Consider the following 26,737-nt stretch of genomic DNA (forward strand, 5'->3'; position numbering starts at 1 on the left):
CATGGTTTTGTATACCGATTAAATGATTTTTTATTTTTAAGTGACTAACAACTCAGACCAGTATCTCACTAGTGTTCCCTGGACACCTGTCCTTGGTTCACACTCCAGTTTCGTTTTTGTATTGCATTACAAGGGTTATCCCCTACAGAGATACAACCTGGACACACTGAATTTATCTCTGTTTTCAGGGATTTGTTCTCTATCTCATTTCCTTTAAATCCCCCATCTCATAATATTGTAAAGCGCTACGGAATCTGTTGGCGCTATATAAATGGCAATAATAATAATAATAATGGATTCTTACATTTAACAGAAAGTCCCAATGTACTATAACCAATAAAATACTCCCAGAAGAAAACTATCAGGTCATCATTTCTAAAAGTCTTTATCAAGAATAAAAGTGATGGGTGCTGTGACAGTTTCAAGTTAAAGTGATAAATAAGCAATTCGGAGTGAATTCAAATTATAACCAAATAGCAGTACTGGAAGCCTTGCTGACATGGGAAATTTCTACAAGTTGGCTATTTCGGCCTTTAACTGCTACTCCAACCAAAAAAACAACAACGTGTTTTAAGATACAATCCCGGGTCTGCTGGTCAAAGTTTAGAATATAAATTCACAGATGATGTCACAGTACTTTATTAGGGGATTTTGGGGAAGTAATACTATCTCTCCCTCACAGATCATGGGAATTTTTCTCACTCCCGTAACTGCTTTGCCGCATCTATAATAATTTCGGTGGGATTTGTCACTTCTTTGTGGTGAATGGTGGGAAGCCACATGGATGACTTTTGGGGCACAGTGGTGATCGCACAGAGTACGCATTTTTGGAGAAATTGTAGGACATGACGTTCAGTTTACCTTCTTTTGTTTTAATTCTTGTGAAAAAGTAAAAAGAAAAGAAAATGTCCAATATTACCATGTATGACGGATCGATTTTATCTTGCATACACCATTAAAAAAAAAATTTTTTAAGAATAAATTAATTAATTTTGCGGAATAAATCTGCACGTCTGATTTGTCCTGTTAACATCAGGAGCAAACAATAAGAGACGGTTAATAAACATTTTACATGATTTTGAGAGAGTGGCTTCCCATCCTGGACACCGAGATAACTAATACCACGGTGTGATGAGGCTTTATTTGTGAAATACACTATCACTATGTGGATTTAGTGACTTCATAGCAAATACAACATTAGTTCTTTACTCAACCCACACAAAGCTCTACAAAGTCTTATTATTATGTTCACACGTTGACCCAAAAATGGGGCTTTGCAAATAATATGGTTTGCCTTTCTGGCATCCAGTTGAGTTCCGCTCTCCACTAATCGCTTCTTTTCCTCAATGCATCTACCCTCTCCCTAGATATATTGTATACCTGGTGCCTCTCCTCCTTGAGAGCTCACAGCTCACCTCCTTAACCAATGGATGGTCTGGTTGGCATAGCCTGGGTTTCCCATTAGATAGAGCAGGCTCCAGCCTACATGGGCCTGTCCACTAGGGCGTGCCTATTTGTAGTGCTAAATAATGTGTATTTTAAGCAGCGCTATCCCAGCTCCTCCAGTGTCTGTGTGTGAGGCTAGGCAGGAAGTGGAAGGGATGACTTCCCATCTGCCCACTAGTAACCTCTCGCACAGGAAACCAAGTATAAAGTGCATTAAGGAACGTTTTAAGTTAACAGGTCATTTTATTCTTCATAAATTATTCTCACAACTCCAACAGGCCATATGTTACTTGTGTGTTTAACCATGATAATACATCCATAATCCCCATGTCCCCATGTTTAAAACAGCTATTCACAGGTTCCTATTAAAACCGGTACAATGTGATGTTTTTCCACATACATGTACTATATTAAATCAGTAATCTAGTCCTACAAATGTACTGACTGATTTCTATATAAATTATCATGATTCCACTATACAACTGTATATATCAGCAAGTGAATAGTTAACCATCTGCATATACGTTTTGCACTGCAGAAAATAACATATCTTTAGTTATAACAGTCATTACCGTGTGTGTGTGTGTGTGTGTGTGTGTGTGTGTGTGTGTGTGTGCGTGTGCGTGTGCGTGTGTGCGTGTAAAAAGTACACACTGACACCTAGTGATTGTGCTGAGCACTGCAGTCAATCATCCCATCATCCCTATATTTTTAGTATGTTTCATTTATACATATGCATTTGTCAAATATGAATGTATGTTTTTTCTCTTGATGTTTTTAGGCCTGCAATGTCCAATTAATACATTACTTATTTATATGCCATTTAATTTGGATTAGGAGTAGTAGTGTTAATTTTGGTGGCAAATTTCAATTTAGTTTTAGTCATAGTCTTTTGACTAAAACGCCATGTTAGTTATAGTCGTATTTTAGTCATCTGAATTGTTTTAGTTGACTAAATCTCCAGTAGATTTCCATCGACACGGCTTAAATCTAATAAGTTTAGTTAAAACCTTTGTAGGTTTTGCTTTTGCCCATTCCCCCAGCCCCTCTAGGTGTCTCTTTGTGCCCTCCCAGCCCCTCTAGGTGTCTTTCTCCCAAGCCCTGGTCTGTCTCTTTTGGCCCTTCCCCAGACCCTCTGTGCAGTGTTACTTTCGACGGGCAAGTTTCAATTTAGTTTTAGTCATAGTCTTTTGACTAAAACGCCATGTTAGTTTTAGTCATATTTTAGTCACCTGAATTGTTTTAGTTGACTAAAATCTGACTAAAATTGTTAGTCAACAAAATTAAGACTGGGGAGCAAAGGGCAACTTTCAATGTTGTGCTGGTTGGTTCAGTTTTATCTGCTATTTATTTTTTGCATTTTTTTCAAACTACTATTGTCATCACATCACCATTGCATTCCTGGCTAGCACAGACATCTCTTCACAGCCCATATCAGTGGCACGGTGGCTGTGGTTACAAGGGAGCAGATGATATACCCGAAGACCAGTGTCATGCCAATAAAGAGAACTCCAAGCATGGAATAAATCATTTCACTTCAAGAACTGTGCAATGGACTGTTTAGGATGTACTTCGCTGGTGCCATAAAAGTTTAGACATATCATAGAGGAAAAGAATAGGCTGCCCCAAAGAACTTATAAGGCGCCTTACACAGATAGAACAACATGCTAAACAAAGATAGACACAAATGGTTTAAATATTCGTTTTTTGACCTAGATCACAAATCTAATCCATCTGACCTTGCTTTTAATTTCTGGCACTGTTGGTCATTGAATTCAAATCAGAAAGTTTACCTTGTTTGACCCAATTACAGATAAAAAAAAAAAAAAAACCACAAAAAAAAAACCCATACACCCACACACACACACACACAAAAAACATATGTATAAAAAAAAAACACACACACACAAAAAACATAAGTATATAAAAAAAAGACACAATTTTGTAATGTGTATTATTATTTTCTACCTCACTAGTAAAATTATTTTAAAAACAGCAGAATATTTAAAATATATTAAGAATAGGAGGCATAAAAAAAGGACTACGTGTAAAATGAAAAACATGAACTACTTTAAACATGAACTACTTTAAACATTTACATTTTAAATTGGGACATCGTGTCTGGCTGCTCAACTGATCCAAGGTTGACAGCATGCACCTATGTGTCAAGCAAAAATAAATGTCCCCGAATAGAAAAGTAATAAATATTTTTCAGGTATTGAAACACTTAGGATTGTGTTCTGTACTTAAAGGATCTCTATAGGGCCAGGAACACAAACTTGCCCCCCTAAATCCCCTCATAAAAGTTTAATACTCACCTTATTACCAGCGCCGGCTCTGCCCCCCTTTGTGACATCATCAAAATGGCTGATTTTTAGTCAATCCAATGCTTTCCATGCAAAATTATACTCACCAGAACAAATACATTAAGCTCTAGTTGTTCTGGTGACTATAGTGTCCCTTTAAAAGTAAGCATTTCCAAGAATCTCCAATAACAAACAGTACACTATAGCATATTCTTGAACAGATCAGGGAGAGTCTCATGCTTTATATGTTGCACATGTAAAGCGTATTAGCACAAGATCAATTATACATTTTAATCTTCCCATCTATAGTATGATAGATAGATACACATGTGCTTAAATCACCCACCCTGGGAAACTTAATGGGATGCACTACCCTAGAGATATGACCAACTGGAAACGCCAATCTTGCCCTAATTTAATATTGATACTAGATTGCAGAGTATGTACGCTAGTATTTAAAGGGACACTATAGGCACCCAGACCACTTTATCTCAGTGAAGTGATCTGGGTTTCATGTCTCTTTTAGTTTTAGCCCTGGAGTATAAAACATTGCGTTTCTGCAGGAATGGCATTGTTTACATTGCAGGGTTTAAACGCCTTTAATGGCTATCATAGTGAACTGAGAGGAACCACAGGCACTTCCGACTAAATAGCCAAGTGAAACAACAGAGACCATCTCATTGGCACAGAGCTGCGTTTTGCAACGCATGAGCTCTAGCCTTCCAATACTGTGCTAAGGGAATTAAAGAGTATTGCGGTATGCAATGATACCTTTTTCATTGGACGAACATAATATTTCAAGCTTTCGACTGGATTAATACGGCTAATACAATCTACACTTACAATGTAAGAAAGACAAAAAAGGATTTCTCTCAAACACTTTAAAGGGGCTCTGTTACTTTTGAACTTTTCCTAAAGGATAGAACATTTGTAAAAAGCTCTTTTTGAATGCAATGGTATGTCAAGGAAATTCCAACGCAATGAAAAGATATCCATGAGCCAAGTAGGGATAACTGCTTAGTCTCTTATAATTGCATTTGCCAAAGACTGCTACGATTGGCAGTGTTTTAACCTAGGCTACCTTACCGCATGTGCCTGAAATTACCGATCGAAGATCATGTAATCTTCCTCCAAACCTCCATTTTGTACTCTGACGAATATGCAAGAGAACAATAGTGACGATCAAGAAGCACTAGACAGAAAACCTGGCCCACAAAACCTTTTACATTTTCAAATTCCTGTTTTCACTGCACCAGGTTTCTGTTTAAATCAGGCTAAAGTGTGGCTTCATACTACATATTTTTTGGTTGTAGCTGCACAATCATAAATATGCCTGTGAGCTTAGAACAATACAGTATATGGTGCCATGTGCACCAGTACTATAGCAGCGGAATAAGGAGATTCTGCAAAATGAAAGGATGGACAAGGGAGATATAAAGATACTTCTACATTATAAAAATAATTTTTCTTTCTATTTAAAAAATACCACAATTCTGCTTGGCTGCAACTGTCCCTTTCGTTATCCTCTGAGTTCCCAGAACCATGGAGGGACATGACACATTGCAACACCGTTAAGTGGGCCTTGCTGGCACACAGTATGTGTAAGCAGCAGCAATCAGGATTCATTGAACGCTGAATTATTCACTTCCCCTCCCATCACCTTTTCCCACTCCCTTTCTCTTTCCTTCCTCTCCGATTAGTTAGGGACAGGTATGGGATGATGAGGGCCAGTTTTCACAGCACACGCCCAGCTTCCCCCTATTCCACTATTACAATTACTTGTTTTTTTTAATATTACATCCGATCCCAATACCTATTATTATAGTTGCTATATATCAAGTCCAGATGCTAAAGATAGTAATCTCTCCAGTGAAGATTAGAAACTATCAAAACTAGAAGTGTATATTCAGTGGTCAATTTTCTTTACTGCAAATATTCCACACTATACTTTGTTGTTGGTGTGTGTGTGTGTGCTCATGTATTACGGATTTTGTATTGCCCTATGTTGTTGAAAAACATTGAAAGATACAAAAAAATATTCTACTAATCCACTATATATAGTCTGCTAATTGAACATATATGTTAGGTTTGATGTAACTCTTTAATAGAAAGGTGGTTTACAATATAGGTAGGGTAAAAAAAAAAAAAGAAAGAAAAAAAAAATGTAAACAAAACATTTTGTTAGGCAAATAAGGTTCGTTTGTCTATAGTTGACATTTTCTCTTTGCTTGTTTCAGTTCATTAACTATGAAATCCATTTCACAGCATTGCAAAGATGGCCAGAGGTTACATTGGTTCAAACGTCTTGTTTAATTATCAACTAATACACTGTGTTAATCTCCCAGGATATATATAGCTTAACTATACCCGCAGAGAACTCAGCCAGGGCAGGAGAGAGAAGCCAGAGCGTGATCATTAAGCTGAAACATGAAGGTGCTTCTGTTCATCATTTTCCCTCTGGTTCTCTCAGCATCTATTGAAAAAGAAGATGCTGAGTTTGACACCCTGCCGCCCACAGAGCCAAAATCAAGATTTGCCATGCTCGACGACGTGAGAATCTTAGCAAATGGCCTTCTTCAACTCGGCCACGGTCTGAAGGATTTTGTCCATAAGACAAAGGGACAAATCAATGAGATCTTTCAAAAGCTAAACCTTTTTGACAAATCTTTTTACGACCTCTCCAAACAGACCAACGAAATCAAGGAAAAGGAGGAAGAGTTAAAAGAAACCACGTCCAAACTCCAAGCCAACAATGATGAACTCAAAAATATGTCTCAACAAATTCACTCTCAAATTGAAAACCTGCTGCAGGACAAGAGTAAGCTCCAAAGCAAGGTCGGGAAGCTGGAGGAGAAATTGACAGAAATAGCTCAGGGTACCCAAGAAGGAGCCGACCTCAAAGAGGTAGAATCACTGAAAGTAAGTATCAGTTGCATTTTGTTACAGATTTATGGCTGTATAGCCAGGGCAGCGAAATTTAGGCTCGCCCATACAAATGTACTATATTTGCCTTGCCCTGGCAGGGATCAATATTGTAGATAGAATGGAAGTAGACAATTGAAAATGAATGAGCTAAACCTGTGCTCAAGCAGGTATTATCTTAACATATCTTAACATGTAGCTTTTCACTGATTGAGGGTTGAGAAACTTTGTAGTTAAAAAAAAATATTTTCAGACATCTCGAAGAATAAGCAGGCACAGATAAATAAATAAATAAATAAAAGCCATAAAGGAGATTATATTTGTCATTTGAAATGATTTATAAACCCCTTCCAAAAGCTTGAAGCTAGATGCTACCATGATGTTAAATTAAAATTGAGATTTATCATTAAATACTTGAAGGAATAAAGAAAAGCTAAACATCTTTTGCAATATCCTTTTCTTTTCTATACAGATATATTTATAACAGATATGGTAAAATGTATACGCAATGAGCAAACTTCACGTGACATAGGTTAAAGTGTTTTTTCCGATAAAACAGTCTCCAACTAAAATACTTGGCTGCATCTTTTTTTTTTTTTTTTTTTAAAGGTCTTAAAATTAATTAGTTTTTTAAGAAAGCTGAATCATATAGAGGATATCAAAGTTAAAGATACAGGAAGACAGTCTATTTGTTTACCTCTAAGTAAGGAATGTCCACATAGAGTTTCTGACGGAACATTTAAGGGTATGTCTTAATGGATTTCCCATAAACTAAGCATGCAGCAGATCAGTTAGAAACATAGAATGTGATGGCAGATAAGAACCATTCAGCCCAACTAGTCTGCCCAATTTTCTAAATACTTTTAATTAGTCCCTGGCCTTATCTTATAGCTAAGATAGCATTATGCCTATCCCACACATGCTTAAACTCCTTCACTGTGCTAACCTCTACCACTTCAGCTGGAAGGCTATTCCATGCATCCACTACCCTTATACCCTAGGGTACTCTAATAGTTAAATCACAAATTAAAGTGCATCTGTCATGACCTGTCAATTTAGTGGTCTAAAATTCCATTTATTTATAGCGCTAGCAGAACGGCTATCATAAATGAAGTTATTCTCCTTTTTATGTATTTTAACCTTCGTGGTCATAGCTGTACAGACTGCATTCTAAGGCTATGGCTGCCCCGAAATGATAAAAGAAGCATGCTACACCTCCTAGCACACACTAGACATTCATGCCACAGTTCAGGAGAATGAGGTGGTTCACTGAGGAAAATGAAATATAATAATCTAAAAAGGAAAAATATTATAAGGATTGGCGGACAGAGTGGTGAATGAGAGGTGAGGCAGAACCAAGGGGAATCAGAATAAGAAACGTAACAGTTTAAGGGTTCTCTAAATATTTTTATAAGAGAATTATAAGTGGATATTCAAACAGTGAATATTGAGTGGCATGTTTTAAAGCAAGAATGTTTCTATGCTGTGATTACATTTATTTATTTTTTTGAATATTAAAGATTCACCAAATCCTTTTATTTCAGCATTTCGTCGAGCAGCAAGATGTTAATATACGCCGCCTACTGAAAGTCGTTCAAGAGCAGCACGTGCAATTAGATCACCAAAATGGACAAATCAAAGACCTGGAACATAAGGTAATTTAATATCTATCTATGAATGAGAAATGAAATGACAATAAGTGGGTAACACATATGGAAACTGCGTGAATCGAAAACAAAATGCTTCGGAGGACAATACGTTATAGATCTAGGTAGACGTTCAAAACTTGAAATTATAAGCCCTGTTTGAAACCCCTTAGCATCATAATCACTACTATAAGCTGTAATAATGTATACTGTAATAATACAATAAGCTGTAATAGTACAATAAGCTGTAATGTATGCTGTAATAGTACAATAAGCTGTAATACTATACACTGTAATAATACAATAAGCTGTAATAGTACAATAAGCTGTAATAATGTATACTGTAATAATACAATAAGCTGTAATAGTACAATAGGCTGTAATAATACAATAAGCTGTAATAGTACAACAAGCTGTACTTATGTATACTGTAATAATACAATAAGCTGTAATAGTACAATACGCTGTAATAATGTATGCTGTAATAATACAATAAGCTGTAATAGTACAATAGGCTGTATTACTATACACTGTAATAATACAATAAGCTGTAATAATACAATAAGCTGTAATTGTACAATAGGCTGTATTACTATACACTGTAATAATACAATAAGCTGTAATAATGTATACTGTAATAATAAATCAACTGTAATTGTAAAATAGGCTGTATTACTATACACTGTAATAATGTATACTGTAATAATACAATAAGCTGTAATTGTACAATAGGCTGTATTACTATACACTGTAATAATACAATAAGCTGTAATAATGTATACTGTAATAATACAATAAGCTGTAATTGTACAATAGGCTGTATTACTATACACTGTAATAATACAATAAGCTGTAATTGTACAATAGGCTGTATTACTATACACTGTAATAATACAATAAGCTGTAATAATGTATACTGTAATAATACAATAAGCTGTAATAGTACAATAGGCTGTATTACTATACACTGTAATAATACAATAAACTGTAATAGTACAATAAGCTGTAGTGAATAAGGTTCTCAGAACAGAGTTATCTGTAGCGAACCATTTCTATCCAGAAAGTCTTAGGTACAACTATATAAATATATATATATATATATCAGATTCTGAAACGATTAAAACAAGAAAGGAATTGTAGAGAATCCTAAAATAAAACAAATTACAAGACATATTTTTTTTGCAGCTTATCAACACTGGTTTCCATGAACGTCAAATCACTCCAAGACAAGCTGCTTACCGCCCAACAAACTCAACGGATCAAAAAGTAGAAGAAAACGGTAAGCCAACTGTGAATATGTAGGCGAATATTGGTGGCAGGTACTAACTAGTCACCTTTCATGATGGTGAGAAAGCTTAGTGGATAGAGCCCCAGTACAATAGCTGTATCTCAGAGTCGCTTGTTCTATTTCCAGCAATGTCAATTCAATGAATCCCATCGAGCTGGGTAATAAGGACATCTATACGCAAGGATGGACTTGGAAATTAGTGACATGTTCAGTTATTTTTCCTGGTTAAAAACTTTCATTTATGTTTAATGTCTCAATAAAGCAAAGTGAATTTAAAAAAAATAAATAAAAAAAAAAAAACATTTTTAACACTTCTGTACTGTTTCTCGGGTTTTAGATTTCCCAGTACCTAAAGCCTTTTTTGTTGACAATGTGATAATGAATACATTTCTCATTACCAAAATCACAGCAAACCTGTTGAGTGTTGTTGAATGGAGACATTGTTGCCACAGGGAGACTGAGTATAACTCAGTGCCACCGAAGATGCTTCACAACGATTAGTCAAAGCTGAATCCACATAATTAGTGTAAATATTTTGGCAATCTAATAAAGAAGTCAAATTCTCTCATTATCACACCAGTGGCAGAAGTGTGGGCTGTTTTTGCAAATATTTTTTATTTTCTTCAAACTGCTTCAAAGACGTTCAGCTAAAAAAAACAAAATTGAACTGCACCAAAGACACTTTAAAAAATAATTTAGTAGAATAAGTACAGTGATTATGGTGCTTGGAGGTGTCGGTGCTTTTAAGGTCTCTTTGTGCTCCTCGAATTGGCATTGGCTCTTATATAAATATGTTTATAAAAAGTGAAGAGGAAAAAAAAAAAAAAAGCATGATGATCCTAAAAGTCTGGTTGGCATCAAATAATTCCAACGCTTATTACTTATCTAGATAATGCCCGGGACTGCAATGACATCTATAACAGAGGAGATCGACTGAGTGGCATTTACGCTATTAAACCCAATGGAAGTGAAGAATTCTATGTGTTCTGCGAAATATCCCAAGGTAAGATTGGAAGGCCTAGCGATCAACGTATTTTTCAGATTCAGGAAAAAAAAAATGTCCCAAAACTTAAATATCATAACATGATTATTTAGTAATAAAACAATAGAAAATCAATATTGGAAAAAAGTGTTCCAACATCATCATCCAAAGCTACCTGCACACCCCCTTAATTAAAAAAAAAAAAAAAAAAAAAACAACCTGCCCCCTTGCCAATTTTAGCCAATCCAATGCTTTTCCTATCTGCAATTCTAATGTCACTAAGGGGGCGAGGCCAGTGCTGGTGGACCCGCGCGGCGCTGGGAATAAGGTGAGTTTTAATTGCTTTTAAGGGGGCTAAGTGGGGGGAAAGCCACCTAAATGGCGTGTTTAGTTCCTGACCCTAAAGTTTCCCTTTAAGTGCAATAACCCCTACAGCCCACTGTAATAGTAATGGTAGCAGGTTGGTTACTAATAAGTCCTAAACAGACAAGCTCTAGAAACTATAACTCACAGCAGTATCTAATCTTGTTTTTTCCAGACAACGCATGGACAGTAATCCAGAAAAGGATGGATGGATCTGTGGATTTTAACCAAACATGGGAAGATTACACAAATGGCTTTGGTGACCTCACAGGTAATTGTGAAAGGAGATAAATCCCCGTAGGCCACATAAGAATTTGACATTGAATTTCTGCCACGTCACACTGTAAGCAATTCACGATCGAGGCCAAAATAGCTAAATTAGAAATGGATGGCCTTCCAGGTCAGATAATATGGGCTGAAATGTGAAATTTCATTAAAATGCACAACAAATTACACTTTACTGGATAACTCTGTGCGCGTATTCCCCCCCTCCCCATCATTTAGTGGGAATATCGGATACTAATTGTGATAATGTTTTTAATGAGAAAAAAAAAATATCTAAGTTTTTCAGCACAGAGTTAAACAATATCCATAGCCCTCCCAGTTTCATCTTTTTTAAGGAGTTGTTTTTACCAAGGCAGATAATTTAGATAATAATTAACACACAGCAATAAGAAACAGCAAATAGATCACAAAATATTTTCCTGTACTACATAATGCTTAGCCAGTATTAATAAAAGACAAAGTTTCACTTTTAATTTTTAAAAAATGTTTATTCTTAATTTTTTTTGTGCAGTGGTAAGTACATGAGTCAATAATAACACAAGATATGCATATGAAGGAGAAGCAAGAAATTAGATCATTGAATGACTAAATTAGCTGCACTTTCTTTGTGCGTGTGAATGAAGAAATAGAAAAAAGCTGCTAATTTAGACAGATATATAGTGAGCTCTATGTTAAAATCCAGTAACATCTGTGTGTGTACATGTCTGATTTACAATGCTAATAATAACTTTGATAAACTGGAGGCATAAACCTGATTTGACAGGGTGGAGCTGAAGCAAATATAATAATATAATATGAGCAGATTTAATTATGCAAACGTAAACCACCCAAACAGCTCTATAGTTTGGATGGGGACCTCCAAACTGTGAAATATCGGAATTATTGGCATTCACACCTGAAGTGTGTTAACGCTGGTAGCTGGGAGAGGGTAATTAAACTTTATGAGTGAAAATAAATGGAAGGACAGTAATGTGCATGGTACCATAATATTTAGCTGACATGTCATGCAGTATGAGGCTAATCATGGCTTTCCCATTATATTCCCATTATAGAAAAATATAGAAAACCCCTGCACTCCAACTATAACAAAAGAAAGATACCCCATTATAGGGCGCACCACCAGGGCTCAGCAGAGGGGGTCATGGGAACCATCGGGGGGGACCGGGATCATCCCCACCAGTCCAAAGAGGGGTCAGAGGGGTGTTGGAAAGATGCTTTGAGCTTCGCTTGCGCCGGTCCGGGAGAGTGGCCGCCTCTCCTTTCCTCAGCGCTCGCTAGGCCTCACTGATAATTGGGTCTTTATCGATTTAGAAGACCGTGGGATGTGTTCCCAGGTCGTTCTGTCGGTTCATGAGACAATTAGTAAGTAGCACGCATAGAAAGTATTGGTGAATCAGCCCTACATGTCAGATTAAACAGCATGTCCCTGGGAGCTCTCCAGAGACACGTCTAGTCGCCATGATGATCAGGCCCCCGCCCCACTTTTAATTTTTTTAAAGAAAATGTCACTTTTGGATGAGCAGCCATGTTGGGTCAGACTGTACGGTTATCTGACCAACTGCTGCTTAGCCTAGCTTGCCATGTTGCAGCTGGTCAGATAACAGTACAGTCTGACTCAACATGGCTGCCCAGCCAGATAAAAAGTGACATTTTCTAAAAAAATATATTTAAAAAAATAGTAATTTAATATACATAATTTAATAAATAAAATACACTTTTTACAATATGAAAAGTGAAAATTTGATGACAGTTGCCTATTAAGGCTGGCTGAGAATTATGAGAAATGTAATTTAGAAATATAAATGACTGTCTTATTGTGTTAGTTTCCTAAGACAGCCTGCTGGAGAAGTCACAGCGTTAGGAGAATGTTTCACTATCTACTGTGATGTCATTTTTTGGTAATACTTGCGTTTAGAGCGACTGCTTAATAAATCTCCGCAAGACATGGGGCCTGGTTTGCTCTCCCACACCACCGATGAATGCACTAAAAACATCGATCTTTCACATAGACACTAGATCCATTACTGGACTATGTATTCTGGCCCAAAAATATATCAATTATCTCTCTTTACTAGACTATGAAGTCCAGCTGACAGATATCATACGGCACACTTTATTGGAAAATCATAAATGAATTGTTTATATATATAATATATAAATAAATATAGAATACCTTGTAGGAAAGCACTCACAGGACTTGATATGGTTCAAAAAAATAGTGCTTCTTTACTGCAGCAAACATTTTCAGTCCCGAATGAAAATTTTTGCTGCAGTAAAGAAGCACTATTTTTGAACCATATCAAGTCCTGTGAGTTCTTTCTTACAAGGTATTCAATATTATGGCCAGGATTAGCACCAAGGCATTACAAGACTGGGAGCAGTGAGTGCGGGACACGAGGAGTTTATATATATATATATATATATATATATATATATATAGATCAGTTATCTGAAAAGAATAACCCCTTCTGCATGCAGAAAGCACTTCCGATAACCAAATCGATTCTGGATAACCGCAAAATAAAACCTAAATACATTGCATCAGTCAGCACATAAACTACCATTATTTGTTCAGTGCAAACACCCTTTCCAACTCTCTTCCAACTAGTAAGATCCAATCACAAGGCCCTGAGCTGGATCAGACTAAAACACCTTTATTTGCACTAGTTAAAAATTTACTGATATTAACAAAAAAAACTCTTACACAACACGTTTTTAGTAACTGACACGAAAAGAATTAGACTGGGGGATAGGACTAAATCTGTTTACACAGACTAGCAAGTGTATCCATATTTCATAAACCAATAATTAAAAATTAATATTATTTTAAATTCTAGTTGTGAAATCATGAGAATAAAAAATATATAATTTTGATTAAAAAAATATCATATGATAAAAACTTCTGTTGTCTTTCAAGATTGGCCTTAATTTAATATTGTTGGATAAGCTTTTTAAATGATATAATATTTCTGGATAAACTATGAAAATTATGTTTTTTCCTAAAATATTAAGATGTCAAAAAATATATCAATATTTTAAAAAGAATCTAAATATTACAAAATTAAAATATTTTTTATAATATTAAATAATTTTAAAAGTTTATCCAAAAATATTAAATTAGAGCCATAGTAAGTCAGAATTGTATTAATTCATTTGGTTCTTTAACATAGACAACTATAGTAAAAGTGACGAGATTATATCATTCAAAACATGTTACCAATAGTAATTATATAATGTAGTCTAATACATTCTAATTTTACATTTTGCAGAGAAAATGAAAATCTTCATAAAGTGACAGATCACCCAAATTTTTCTTTCCCGTGCTTGCATTAATTAAATGTTTATTTCGATTTATGCCCCGGGGTCTAAGGGTAATTTGAGACATTTAAAAGGAAAATTTCAGTGGACGTCCACGTTCTGTGTCGCAGAAACCTAATCTAATAATCCCATTGTACAGCGCTATGGAATTTGCTAGCGCTATATTAATAATAATAATAGACATCTGTGCAGTAAGACACCTAACGCATAGGTCCAATGCCAACACCCACAAATACACAAGCATAATACACAGGCAATATTCTTGAAAATAAAATTGAGCAGGAGATAAATATGGCAAAAGTGAAGTGAATAAAACATAAACCTAGTCTACATTTGTACAGTTTGTTTGCTGAGAATTTAGCTTTACACTGGTTTCTTAAAGGAATATTCCAAAGCACTTCATCTTGCTGAAGTGTAGGGTGTGTCCTCTTTGCATTCATTTTTACATAAGTCAGTTCTGGGGAAAAAGGGGATGGCTTGCAATAGCTGCAGACACTAGATCTGCAGCTATTGCAAGCCAAGATTTCACATACTCCTATAGACACATTGCAAAAGAAATTCCATGCCTGTTTTCTTTGTGGGTATATCTACTAAACTGATAAATTGTTTTTAATGGAATGTTTCTTTCCTTATATTTTTCTTGCAAATGCCAGTTGCTCTGGTTCTATAAAAAAAACAAAAAAAAAAAACAAAAACCCTCTACAAAACTTTGTACAATGATATAACAAAATGTAGTATAACCTCAGATGTCATTGCAGTTAAGGTTAGACAGCCGTACATTTTAACACATCATGAATGAAATTCCTTTTATTGCCTGTCGTAGGTGAGTTTTGGCTGGGCCTTGCGAAGATCTATGCCCTCGCTCAGGAAGCGGATTATGTTCTTCATATTGAGCTCCAGGATTGGAAAGACAACAAGCGCTACATAGAGTACATTTTCACCTTGGGGAATGAAGACAGCAAATATGCACTCCAATTACTGCAGGTGTCTGGAAACATTCCCAGCGCTCTACCTGAACGCACACCGCTCTTATTCTCTACAAGTGATGATAATGCCAGTGACCTGAAGTGTCCGTCTGAGTCTCAATCAGGTAAGGTCCTGCATCTTCTCCCCAAGCTGCTTAGGTCTTACTTCCTCTGCGATTGAGGGATACACAGTGGCCTTCCATTATGCCTATTTTGAAATATTTAAATCGTAGCATGCATTCCCTTCAACAAACAAATCTCATTGTATGTGAGCTATACCTGAAAGAAAGAGCTATACTTTTTGCCCACATTCACTCCTACTGACCTGTAGGTTTGAGGGAAACGGTCTGCCACTCAAAAAACCTGCAACCTTCTGTACTCTAAATGTCAACAAACGAGTCACGTCCATACTCCAATGGCTGAAAACAGATAATTCTGTTTGCACACCTAGAACATTTCTCCAGCTTTTTTGACTTCAGTGACATTTCTAAAGTCTCATTTGCTCATCCATAATAATACATGAACGGGGGTAGGCTATTTAGGAGTTACAAAGTACGCTCTAGGGCTTGTTGAAATGTTTCATAATTAACAAACTTAGAGAACTTGACACAGTTCAGGTACGGACTAAAACAGTTGCTCACAGATCCCTATTGTTAAGGTAGCTTGAGAGGAATCCTCCCACTAAGACTAGATTAAGCTATAACTTTACTTGTTCTCTTTGTGACCAAGGAATCTCCTGTCATGCTACTAAATTACAGTGGATCACATTCAATGAAAGGCAGAAGGAATTCATTCAATGTTGCAAAGACTTAAACACATTTATTTTGTTTCAGGCGGATGGTGGAGCACAACGTGCAGTGGAACAAACCTAAATGCCAAGTATGTCAAGCCAAAATCAAAGTCAAAAATGGAAAAACGCAGAGGGCAAGGGCTGTACTGGAAACCAGAGAAGGGGAGAATGTACTCACTCAGGTCGACAAAAATAATGCTCTATCGTACAGACCTGGAGCACTTTGATTAGCCATCGTTACTCACGTCGCTACAAAACAGGAATTCAAAAAAGGCTCAAGGGAAAAATATTTTAAAACATGCTATTTTTCAGAAAAAACAGTTCTAACAAAATGTAATGATCGGGTTACAGACCACACACAGTGACAATGCTGAATCGAGATGGGTCTCAGATACATTAGCTTTGAACTGGATAAATACTAGAAGAGCATATTAAAAATAAATATGTACAGCTAGAAGACTAGATGATAGCAGGTATATATTTAATTAAATCCAAGCAAAGTTTTGAACCTCACAACTTTTATTATCATGCTCCTCTCCCAGCCTCTGGATGACCGATGTTTAGTTCTCATATTTAACACTGCTGCCTTTTCTATACGTGCATGAACTTTATATATATATTTATTATAAAACTAAACATGGCTATTATACAAATTATGCCGAATGAATATAATAGAAACAGACTCTGGAGGTTATGTATTCAGATACGAATAATTACCACATCACACTTTTTTAAGGAAAATAAAATGACATAAATTAAAGCAATGTAAATAAATTTCGATCTGATTAGTGCCACCAGCTGTACCGTGCTCAAAGCTGAACATTTTTATTATCAAATAAAGGAAAATGTCATGTTAAATCCCTTAAAATGAGAGCACAGTATACATAAATGTACACATAAGATAATGAAGATATCATACAAATTAGTGCCGACCAGATATTTCCTATGGATGGCCACAGATCATCCAAAGGATTTTTTTGGGGTGCAGTTAATCCAATTAATATTCCTTAGCCTATTCTTGCTGTGATCCAAAGTTGGACAGCTCAGGAAGAAGTTCACTCACACATTAGTTGAGCTTCATCAGATGGGTCTGGGCTTCGGGTGCCTGGAAAATCCTGAATTTTGTCAAAACTCTTCGCACCATTGGTAGTGCAGTAAGATTAAGTGGTTATGGTGCATAGAGTGTGACTTTGAAGTTTCTAAAAGGTATCTGTATATGACTTTTAACCATTTAACTTGTACCGTTATTTTTTGGTGGTAAACTTTTTTCTGTTTTTGTTGGGGATTCATTATAAGAGTGCCCTAGCGAAATTCACGTGGTCCGTGGCACTAATCAGTTTAACGTGTTTATTTAGTGAGAATTGAAAGTGAATTTCAAGTTAAGGGTTAGAGTAGTTGAAATGAAAGCATAGCAGCCAACTTAGAGAATTTTAACCCTAATTTGAAATTTACATAGAATTTTCACTTTAGTAAATAAATTTGCATTTCGATAAATGTCAGAGATAGCCAACATACAGATCCTCAGCTTTGGCCAATAGACGTATCCCCTTTTGTTAAGCCTGGCAAAGCTTCATGGGAGTTTGGCCGCCACTACTTTAAATCTACCCAACAGCTTAAGACCAGTAACTGGGTTGAAATACAGAGTGAATTTCTGGGTCACATTGACTCATTCATACAAATGTATTGTACTGTAAAGTATTTTTTTTTACAATGATAAATAATGTTGCATTTATAACATATAGAAATGTTAATATAATATGATGCTATATGATATTGTAACATTGTTAACCCTTTAAATGTTGTTTTTGAGATGTGTTTTGTATATGCTTTATTGCAATACACTGCTATGCTGTTGTTAAATAAAACAAGTTTAGTCTGTCTACACTGTTTTGTGTAATTGATATATCTCACACACTTTATATGCAACATCATTAGATGTAATGAAACAGTGAACAGACATGTACGTACCGCTGCTGGGGAGGGGAGGTGAAGATATGAGTTTTTTTGTTCACATTTTGCCTGCAGAATGGAGTTCCATACCAGGGTCAGTGTGAGTGTGTGTGAATGCTGGGGTGGATTTGTAACCCTTGTGTATGCAGTGGGTACCCTCGCTCCAAGTGTCACTGATTCCATTACTCCTTGCTGTTAATGCCTCTTTTCCCCCATAGAGCAATGCCACCTAAGGTTACACTAAACACCATCTAAATGTTGCATTATGGCAAAAGTGATCATACAAGGAGCATCCTGCGCCCACTCTTAGAAAACTTATTGGGAAAACTTATTGACTCGAGTATAAGACTAGGGTGGGAAATGCAGCAGCTACTGGTAAATTTCTAAATAAAATTAGATCCTAAAAAAAATATATTAATTGAATATTTATTTACAGTGTGTGTATAATGAATGCAGTGTGTGTGTGTATGAGTGCAGCGTGTGTGTATGAGTGCAGCGTGTGTGTATGAGTGCAGCGTGTGTGTATGAGTGCAGCGTGTGTATGAGTGCAGTGTGTGTATGAGTGCAGTGTGTGTATGAGTGCAGTGTGTGTGTGTATGAGTGCAGTGTGTGTATGAGTGCAGTGTGTGTATGAATGCAGTGTATGAATGCAGTGTGTGCAGGGCCGGTGCAAGGATATTTGCCCCCCCCCCCCATATGTCCTGACCTCCCCTCCTCCCTCAGTGGTCCTTACCTCCCCACCCCCGTGTTCCTTCACCCCCCTCCCCCAGTGGTCCTGACTCACCCCTCCCCTAGTGGTCCTTACTTCCCCCTCCCCTCCCCTAGTGGTCCTTACTTCCCCCTCCCCTCCCCTAGTGGTCCTTATCCCCCCCTCCCTCCCATAGTGGTCCTTATCCCACCCCCCTCCCTCCGATAGTGGTCCTTATCCCACCCCCCTCCCTCCGATAGTGGTCCTTATCCCCCCTCCCTTCCATAGTGGTCCTTATCCCCCCCCCCCTCCCTCCCATAGTGGTCCTTATCCCCCCCCCCCCCCTCCCATAGCGGTCCTTATCCCCCCTCCCTCCCATAGTGGTCCTTATCCCCCCCTCCCTCCCATAGCGGTCCTTATCCCACCCCCTCCCTCCCATAGTGGTCCTTATACCCCCCCCCTCCCACAGTGGTCCTTATACCCCCTTTTTTATTATTATTAATTATTATTTTTTATTATTATTTCTTATTTTATTTATATTTTTATTTATTTTTGGTCCCCCCTCCCTGCTTGATACATGGCAGGGAGGGGGGCTCTCCTTCCCTGGTGGTCCAGTGGCAGTTCAGTGGGGGGGAGGGGGGCTGGCAGAGCTGTAACTTACCTGTTCTGCAGCTCCTGTCAGCTCTCTCCTCCTCTGCGCCGTCCGTGCAGCTCCTTCTATCAGCTCACACTGTAAGTCTCGCGAGAGCCGCGGCTCTCGCGAGATTTACACTGGGAGCTGACCGAGGTGCTGAACGGACAGCGCGGAGGAGGAGAGAGCTGACAGGAGCTGCAGAACAGGTAAGTTACAGCTCTGCCAGCCCCAGTCTGTATTATGGCAATGTAAATTGCCATAATACAGACCTTGACTCGAGTATAAGCCGAGTTGGGGTTTTTCAGCCCAAAAAATGGGCTGAAAAACTCGGCTTATACTCGAGTATATACGGTATATATATATATATATAACCAAAAAATTAGTATTGAATATGTATATATATATATGTAACCAAAAAATTAGTATTGAATTACGTAACTGTCTATCTATAACTTTGATGAAATAGTTAATATCGATTACTTACCGCTATAGAGTATTAATATTATATATATTTCTAGCTCAGATTCTCATTAAGTTTTCTCCTCCTTTGTTTTTAATTGCAACATCTGAGATCGATGTTGCCTTATGTTCTTAATCTTTATTTGGCACTACACACTTGGTATGTTTCTTGCATTTTTAGCACTGTGTGGGAACTTTCGGCACTTCGGTCACATGTTTTATATTGCCATGCATGGATCATACGAGATCCTCTCACTTATCTCCCTTTAGAGATTGTGCCTTTATCGATCATTCCCATTTGCAAAAAAACAGTTGTTAAGGCTGGTTGTGTTTACACACTATTGAATAGATTGTTTACAAAAGATTACCTAGCAACGACGTCACAATTACGTCACACGCACTGACGCACGCATAGGAAATCACGTGGGTTTGTTTTCGTGACACTTCCGGGTTTGAATGGGCGGCTACACACACGAGATTGGTGAGTGCACGCTGTTTATTTGTATATAATACATACTCAGTTCACTTGTAAACTGTTCTTGAAAAAGACCCTGAGGGGTCGAAACGTCGAATCACAGAACTTACATGTTGATGTAAACGACTTTTACTAAATAAAATTCACTATAAAGAAGTCCTTTTGAGTGCTCCACTTCATTGCTGGATATATATATATATATATATATATATATATATATATATATATATATATATAAAACGGATTTCCTCACCCCTCCTGGGTGGTATGTGTATTCCTCATTCTCGGGTTCCTCTACCAGAGGCCTGGGAGTTTGAGGGTTCTGTGCAGTATCTTAGCTGTTCCTAAAACTGCACTCTTTCGGACAGCGATCTTAGATGTCCCACCTGGAATCTGTTGAAGCCACACCCCCAACTTGGGAGTCACAGCCCCGAGAGCTCCTATCACAACTGGGACTACTACTGTCTTCACTTTCCACATCCTTTCTAGTTCTTGGTATTTCTCCACCTTCTCATGTTCCTTCTCCCTGATGTTATTGTCACTGGGTATTCACACATCCACCACGACTGCAGTCTTCCGTTCCTTGTCTACCACCACATTGTCAGGGTTGTTGGCCAGCACTTGCTTGTCTGTCTAGATATTAAAGTCCCACAGGATCTTAGTCCTGTCATTCTCAACTAACCTTTGTGGTATCTCCCATCTGGACTTAGGAAGGTCCAATCCATATTCTGTACAGATGTTTCGGTACACAATCCCAGAAACTTGGTTGTGTCTCTCCATGTATGCTGGTCCTGCTAAAATATCCGACTACTAGGTGCTCGACTGTCTCAGAGGCCTCTTTGCACAGTCTGCTCCTTGGGTCTTTCCTGGTGTGATAGACTCCAGCTTCTAATGACCTGGTGCTGAGTGCCTGTTCCTGTGTTGCTAGGATTAGAGACTCAGTGCTGTCTTGCAGCCCTGTCTTTTTCAACCACTGGTAGGATTATGTCATGTGAGCCACATCCACTATCTGCTGGTGGTACACCCCATGGAGAGGTTTGTCTTGCCAAGGAACCTCCTCTATCTGTTGCAGCCTCAGTCATTCTCTTAGCAGTTCATCTTCGTGATGTACTTGTGGATGCTCTGTGTTTCATCCAGGACTGTAGCCTTGACACTCATCAGGCCCCGACCTCCTCCCTTACGGCAGGTTTACAGTCTCTGGGATTTCAGGTGGAATCCTCTATTCATAGTGAGTAGTTTCCTAAACTTGACATATATGGTGACCAGTTCTTCTCTTGGCCAGGTTATTATTCCAGCTGGGTACCTGATGGCCGGTAGGGCATATGTGTTGATGGCTTGGATTCTGTTCTTGCCATTGAGCTGGGACTTCAGGACCTGTCTGACTCTTTGGAGGTACTTGGATGTTGCTATCCTCCTTGCCTCTTCCTCATGGATGCCATGCGATTTGTGGTACCCCCAGGTACTTGTAGCTGTTCTCTACATCTTCTATTTAGCCTTCTGGAACTTCAACTCCTTCTGTCCTGACCATCTTCCCTCTTTTTGCTATCATCCGCCCGCACTTCTCTAGTCCGAACAACATTCCGATGTCCTTGCTGTATATCCTAGTTGGGTGGATCAGTGAGTCAATGTCTTGCTTGTTCTTGGCATACAGCTTGATGTCGTCCATGTAGAGTAGGTGGCTGATGGTAGCTCCACTCTTGAACCTGTATCTGTATCCACTCTTCTTGATGATCTGGCTAAGGGGGTTTAGTCCTATGCAGGGATTCACAAGGCACATACATATACATACACATAGAGGCGTAACTAGTAATCGCAGGGCCCTGACAGACAGACAAACAGTCACTGACAGACACATACTCGCTCTGATTTAACACACACTGACTGACAGACACTCACTCATTCACTTATTGACAGACACACACACTGTGACCATGGTAGTCCAGCCACTATCCTCTACTAAATAGAAGTCTGAACAAAATCTATTTTGACTCGCATAGCCTGTTCTTGTTGTTGGGACAAGACTGGTGGCTGTATACATCTCAGCACTGCAAAATAAAAATAAAAAATATATATATAGATTTTGAACCTCCTAAAGCTGATATTTGATAAAAAGTTAAAATCAAGTACTTTGGGTGAATTCTCTCAACACTAATGAAAGTATGATCAACTTTCCCCATTACTCTAATTACAGGGGGGCTGCCCTACTAACAGATTACCTACACATCGTGGTCCTATACAGGCACTTGGGAAATCCAACGCTTTTCAAATGCCTATGTTTACAATAAAGAGTTACAGTCACCAGACCAAGGAAGGCCTGTACCCTGCCCCTTCACTCACCAAATTACACAGATTACAATAAAACCGGTCTCTCCCTATGTAATGGGCAAGCAATGAATGCCCCTAAAACAAGGTGGGTAAAGATTAGACCCACAAGCTTTTGTAGAACTGCAACTCTCATGAAGCTTTGACATCTTCGTGTAGGTATCAGAATGTTGGAGCTCTGCAATAGCTGGGAAGAAGGGGGGACCACTTTGTGGCCACCCTGTCAGAAAGTATCCCTTGTAATGAACACACTACAGGGATTAGAGGTAGCCCAGTATTGCAGTATACACTTCATGCATTTCATTACCCCCTACTTATACCCTCTGTGTCATTATACCCCACTCCCTCTAGCATGTAAGCTTATTGAGCAGGGCCCTCAACCCCTCTGTGTCCATTTGTCTGGTTACAATTACGTGTCTGTTAGTCCACCCATTGTACAGCACTATAGAATCAGATGGCGCTATATAAATAATACAAAAAAAATAAAATAATAACTAACAAATACCGCACTGAGCAAATGTGGGCATTCACTTCACAAATTAAAAGTGAAAAGTTCTGCTTCAAAAATATTATCATGTCACGTCCAGAATTATTTCTGTAAAATAAAAATTCCTAAATGGTGCAAAAACCCAAAATCACCAAATTAGAACTAAGGGAAAACAGCAGTGCAGAGAATGTTTAGTAAACAATAATATAACTCAAAAGAGACCAGAGCGGAATAACATTACCTTTCAGAGTTTTATCTTAATGTACGACATTATTTTACCGTTTTACCTGCAATCAAGTAATATTTACAAATTCTTTGCCGTCTGCTTATTGAACGTATATCTGTTACCTTTATTTACTAGATAATAAGTGTTACCAGTAATTAAAAATCTCCTTAAAAAGTCTTTGTTACCAGACGAAAACAGATACTTTGAAGACATAACAGCGAGCGTAAATACGTTTGGTCGTTAAGAGAACATTAAACTAGCGGGAGCTCCCATGGGGTGGCTACATTACGTGTGACAGTAATTAGCTTGTCACATTGATTACACGGTTACATTTCTTCTAACCTTCAAAGAAAATGTCAACTCCTCTCTGGTGTTTAGTACATTAGTCTACAGCGATTCTCTAAATTAGAGGTTGTTTAAAGGAGAATGATCTGTATCTCTTGCAGTAACCGTGAAGACAACAGAGCAGAAATTAAAGTGCAATATTTTGAATGCGCGATGCACAGAAAATTATAATTGTAGAAAAGGAACGAAAAAAATGCAGCTCATCTCAAGTTAATGGAGAATTCGTTTATAATAAAAGGAGCCAAGAGGGAAATAGACATATTTAAAGATAAATAAATAAATATAAAAAAAATGCAAATTACATATTCTGATTGAAAGCACAGACTGCCAGCTGGTGGTGGGTATTTCAGTTATGAAAAACTAGTGCGCAAACTTATGGGGATTAAAAATAAATCCTATAAAGGAACAGACACGGCACCATAAGCACTACACTATAATAAACTGGTTGTGGTGTTAGTAGGATGCAGCTGCCATCCTTGGTTAAGGACTTTTAAAAAATAAATTAAAAATAGGGGTCCCAAGGCACCTATGGCCAAGTCCCCTGCTCACCTATTGCAAATGTTTTAGTTTGTTAAAATTGTTGTACATTCTCAATGTGCTTGAACATAGTTCTGCTAAACAAAAACCAAGCAACGGCGCAGAAAACAGAATGGCTGTGAAAATTAAAATGCTTACAAATGCACTGCATTTTGGAGAAAAATTACTTAAATGTGATCAAAAGATTATGAGCACAAGAAGATGGGATTACTGCACAGCATGGGTCTAAAGCACATGCCGCTCCCCCCCCCCATGTAGACAGCCATTCATGCAGATCTGGCCACCTTGCTATAAAATACATAACGTGAAAATATAACGACATCTATCTGTACAAGACAGACACTATAACTAGAAACTGCTTTATCAAATACAAAATCTTCAAACAAGTATTCTGCACCATAGACCAAACTGTATTCCATTAGCGTTCAAATACCTGTAGATGGTGTTCGGTATGTAGACATCTCTGGCGGGAAACTCCAAGATCTCCCTGGTGGGTCTCACTCTGCTGTCAGGGTACAGCTTTACTTGTAACAATTCTGGAGTGAGACAATAGCTGGGATTTTCTGGTGCAGGTGAAATATCAATCTTTAGCTGGGCTGGGGGAAAAACAAAGTAGGTCATGCTGAAGTAATACAAACTCATTGCTGTGTTGATACTATAAAAGTCACAGTCTCATTATTTACACACATTTGCACAGGAATGATAGGCTGGCAGAGCTTCACATTGGCTTTAACAGCAGAAGAACCTGACTTTGGGTCCTGAAAGAGCAATGCATTTTACCAAATTTCTCACAAACAATTTGGCAAAAACTGTGGAAATGGCTCTAAAAACTAATTGCACCATATTATTATAGAAGGATAAAGGACTTGTTGAACATTACAAACGTATATCTCCTTACACCTATTTGAAATATATTTTCAGAATTTACCAGTTATGGGGCGCAGTCTCCTTAAAACAGAAGATGGTCTCCTCATATCTGCCAGGAACTTAAAGAGATCTTCATCACTTAAGCGATCGCCTTCCTGTGAAAAAAGGTCAGTGACATTTCATATTCTTGTATACAATTTGAAACAAAATATAAAGTAAACATTATGCGTGATATAATTACCAGATTTTACTAATTACATGACGTAAAGTCATGATTTTATTAAGGACACGGAGGCGAGTATTAGGCTTTATCTCTTTCTTTATTCCTCAGCAGCAAAGAAAGGATATTGATATTTTTTAATATAGCAATAACAAAAAACACAAATACCCCTAAGGGTTAACCATGTAACATTCCATATCTGTTAACCAATAGGATCAGTCCTTGTACTATGTCCCTTCATGTGACCTAATCTACTTCCTCTTTCTGACTGGTGCCGAAGCTGAACTCATCAACAGTAAAACTTTTCTCAAACTTGGATAATCTCCGGTAGAGGGTTCCGATGAGTCTTCCGATAAAACTAGGAGATAGCGGATGATCCTGGTTGTTTCCTCACAGTGTTAAGCTGTAGGAGACAGAGAGAGATATGGTAAAATATGTTCGAATATCGTTGTCATGCATATAAGCGATATCCATTTTTAAAAAACAACATTCATATCTGAAACATTCCATTAGATTGTCAATTTACATCAATTATTCTTATATATAACTTTGAATCTGAACAGTCAACCACTCCAACCTGTTTATGAGCAATTGGGTGGGAAATTACATGTATTGCTTACCTTTCATTGGGCGGGCTAATACTCGCCTCCGTGTCCTTAATAAAATCATGACTTTACGTCATGTAATTAGTAAAATCTGGTAATTTTATTAAAGGACACGGAGGCTCATATTAGGCTAGTTTAAAGCTGTGAAATGACCATAGACGAGATATGTTCTGTTGGACGAAAGTAAAATTCCTTGAACGTCGATTCTCTGGACCAATCAGCTGTGCGGAGGAGGTCTTCCAGTCTACATCCGATGGAGAATGCTTTTGAAGCCATAGCACCTCTAGTAGAGTGTGCTCCATAAACTGATGTGTCGATGTGAGCAGCTGACATTATCCCTTTCACCCATCGTGCCAGAGTTCCTGTGGATACTGGATGATGAGGTTTCCTCACTGCCAAGAACAGGTCCGGTGTTGTTGGGTTCCGGAATGACTGGGTCCGCAGTTCGTATTCCCGCAGACATGCCACCGGGCAGAGGTTAGTGTTGTGAGGAAAAGAGGGGTAGAAGACTGAAGTGATTTTCGACTTCGTACGTCTGGTAATCGTAAACAGAACACCATGTGGGGTGAAGGATCGTGCATCGATATCCAGGGCCCGCACGTCTGATACTC

The 26,737-nt window shown here is 37.9% G+C and overlaps 2 protein-coding genes across 9 annotated transcripts in view; one reads left to right on the forward strand and one right to left on the reverse strand.

Annotated features, from left to right (window-relative positions):
• DOCK7 (dedicator of cytokinesis 7) overlaps positions 1 to 26,737 on the reverse strand; it is a 137,910-nt gene that overhangs the window by 62,052 nt on the left and 49,121 nt on the right. For all 8 annotated transcript variants that reach the window (XM_063427858.1, XM_063427857.1, XM_063427854.1 and 5 more), the window contains exons 13-14: positions 25,363 to 25,456; positions 24,868 to 25,030 (exon numbers count right to left, since the gene is read on the reverse strand). In XM_063427858.1, coding sequence (XP_063283928.1) covers positions 24,868 to 25,030; positions 25,363 to 25,456 — 257 coding nt within the window. The remainder of the gene's footprint in view (positions 1 to 24,867; positions 25,031 to 25,362; positions 25,457 to 26,737) is intronic.
• ANGPTL3 (angiopoietin like 3) lies at positions 6,123 to 17,418 on the forward strand. The gene is made up of 7 exons (XM_063427866.1): positions 6,123 to 6,671; positions 8,219 to 8,329; positions 9,506 to 9,599; positions 10,498 to 10,611; positions 11,129 to 11,224; positions 15,380 to 15,646; positions 16,355 to 17,418. Exons 1-7 carry the CDS (start codon positions 6,180 to 6,182, stop codon positions 16,540 to 16,542), a joined length of 1,362 nt encoding a protein of 453 aa, XP_063283936.1. The 5' UTR covers positions 6,123 to 6,179; the 3' UTR covers positions 16,543 to 17,418.

This window comes from Pelobates fuscus, chromosome 7, assembly GCF_036172605.1.
Source record: "Pelobates fuscus isolate aPelFus1 chromosome 7, aPelFus1.pri, whole genome shotgun sequence".
Classification (NCBI taxonomy): Eukaryota; Metazoa; Chordata; class Amphibia; order Anura; family Pelobatidae; genus Pelobates; species Pelobates fuscus.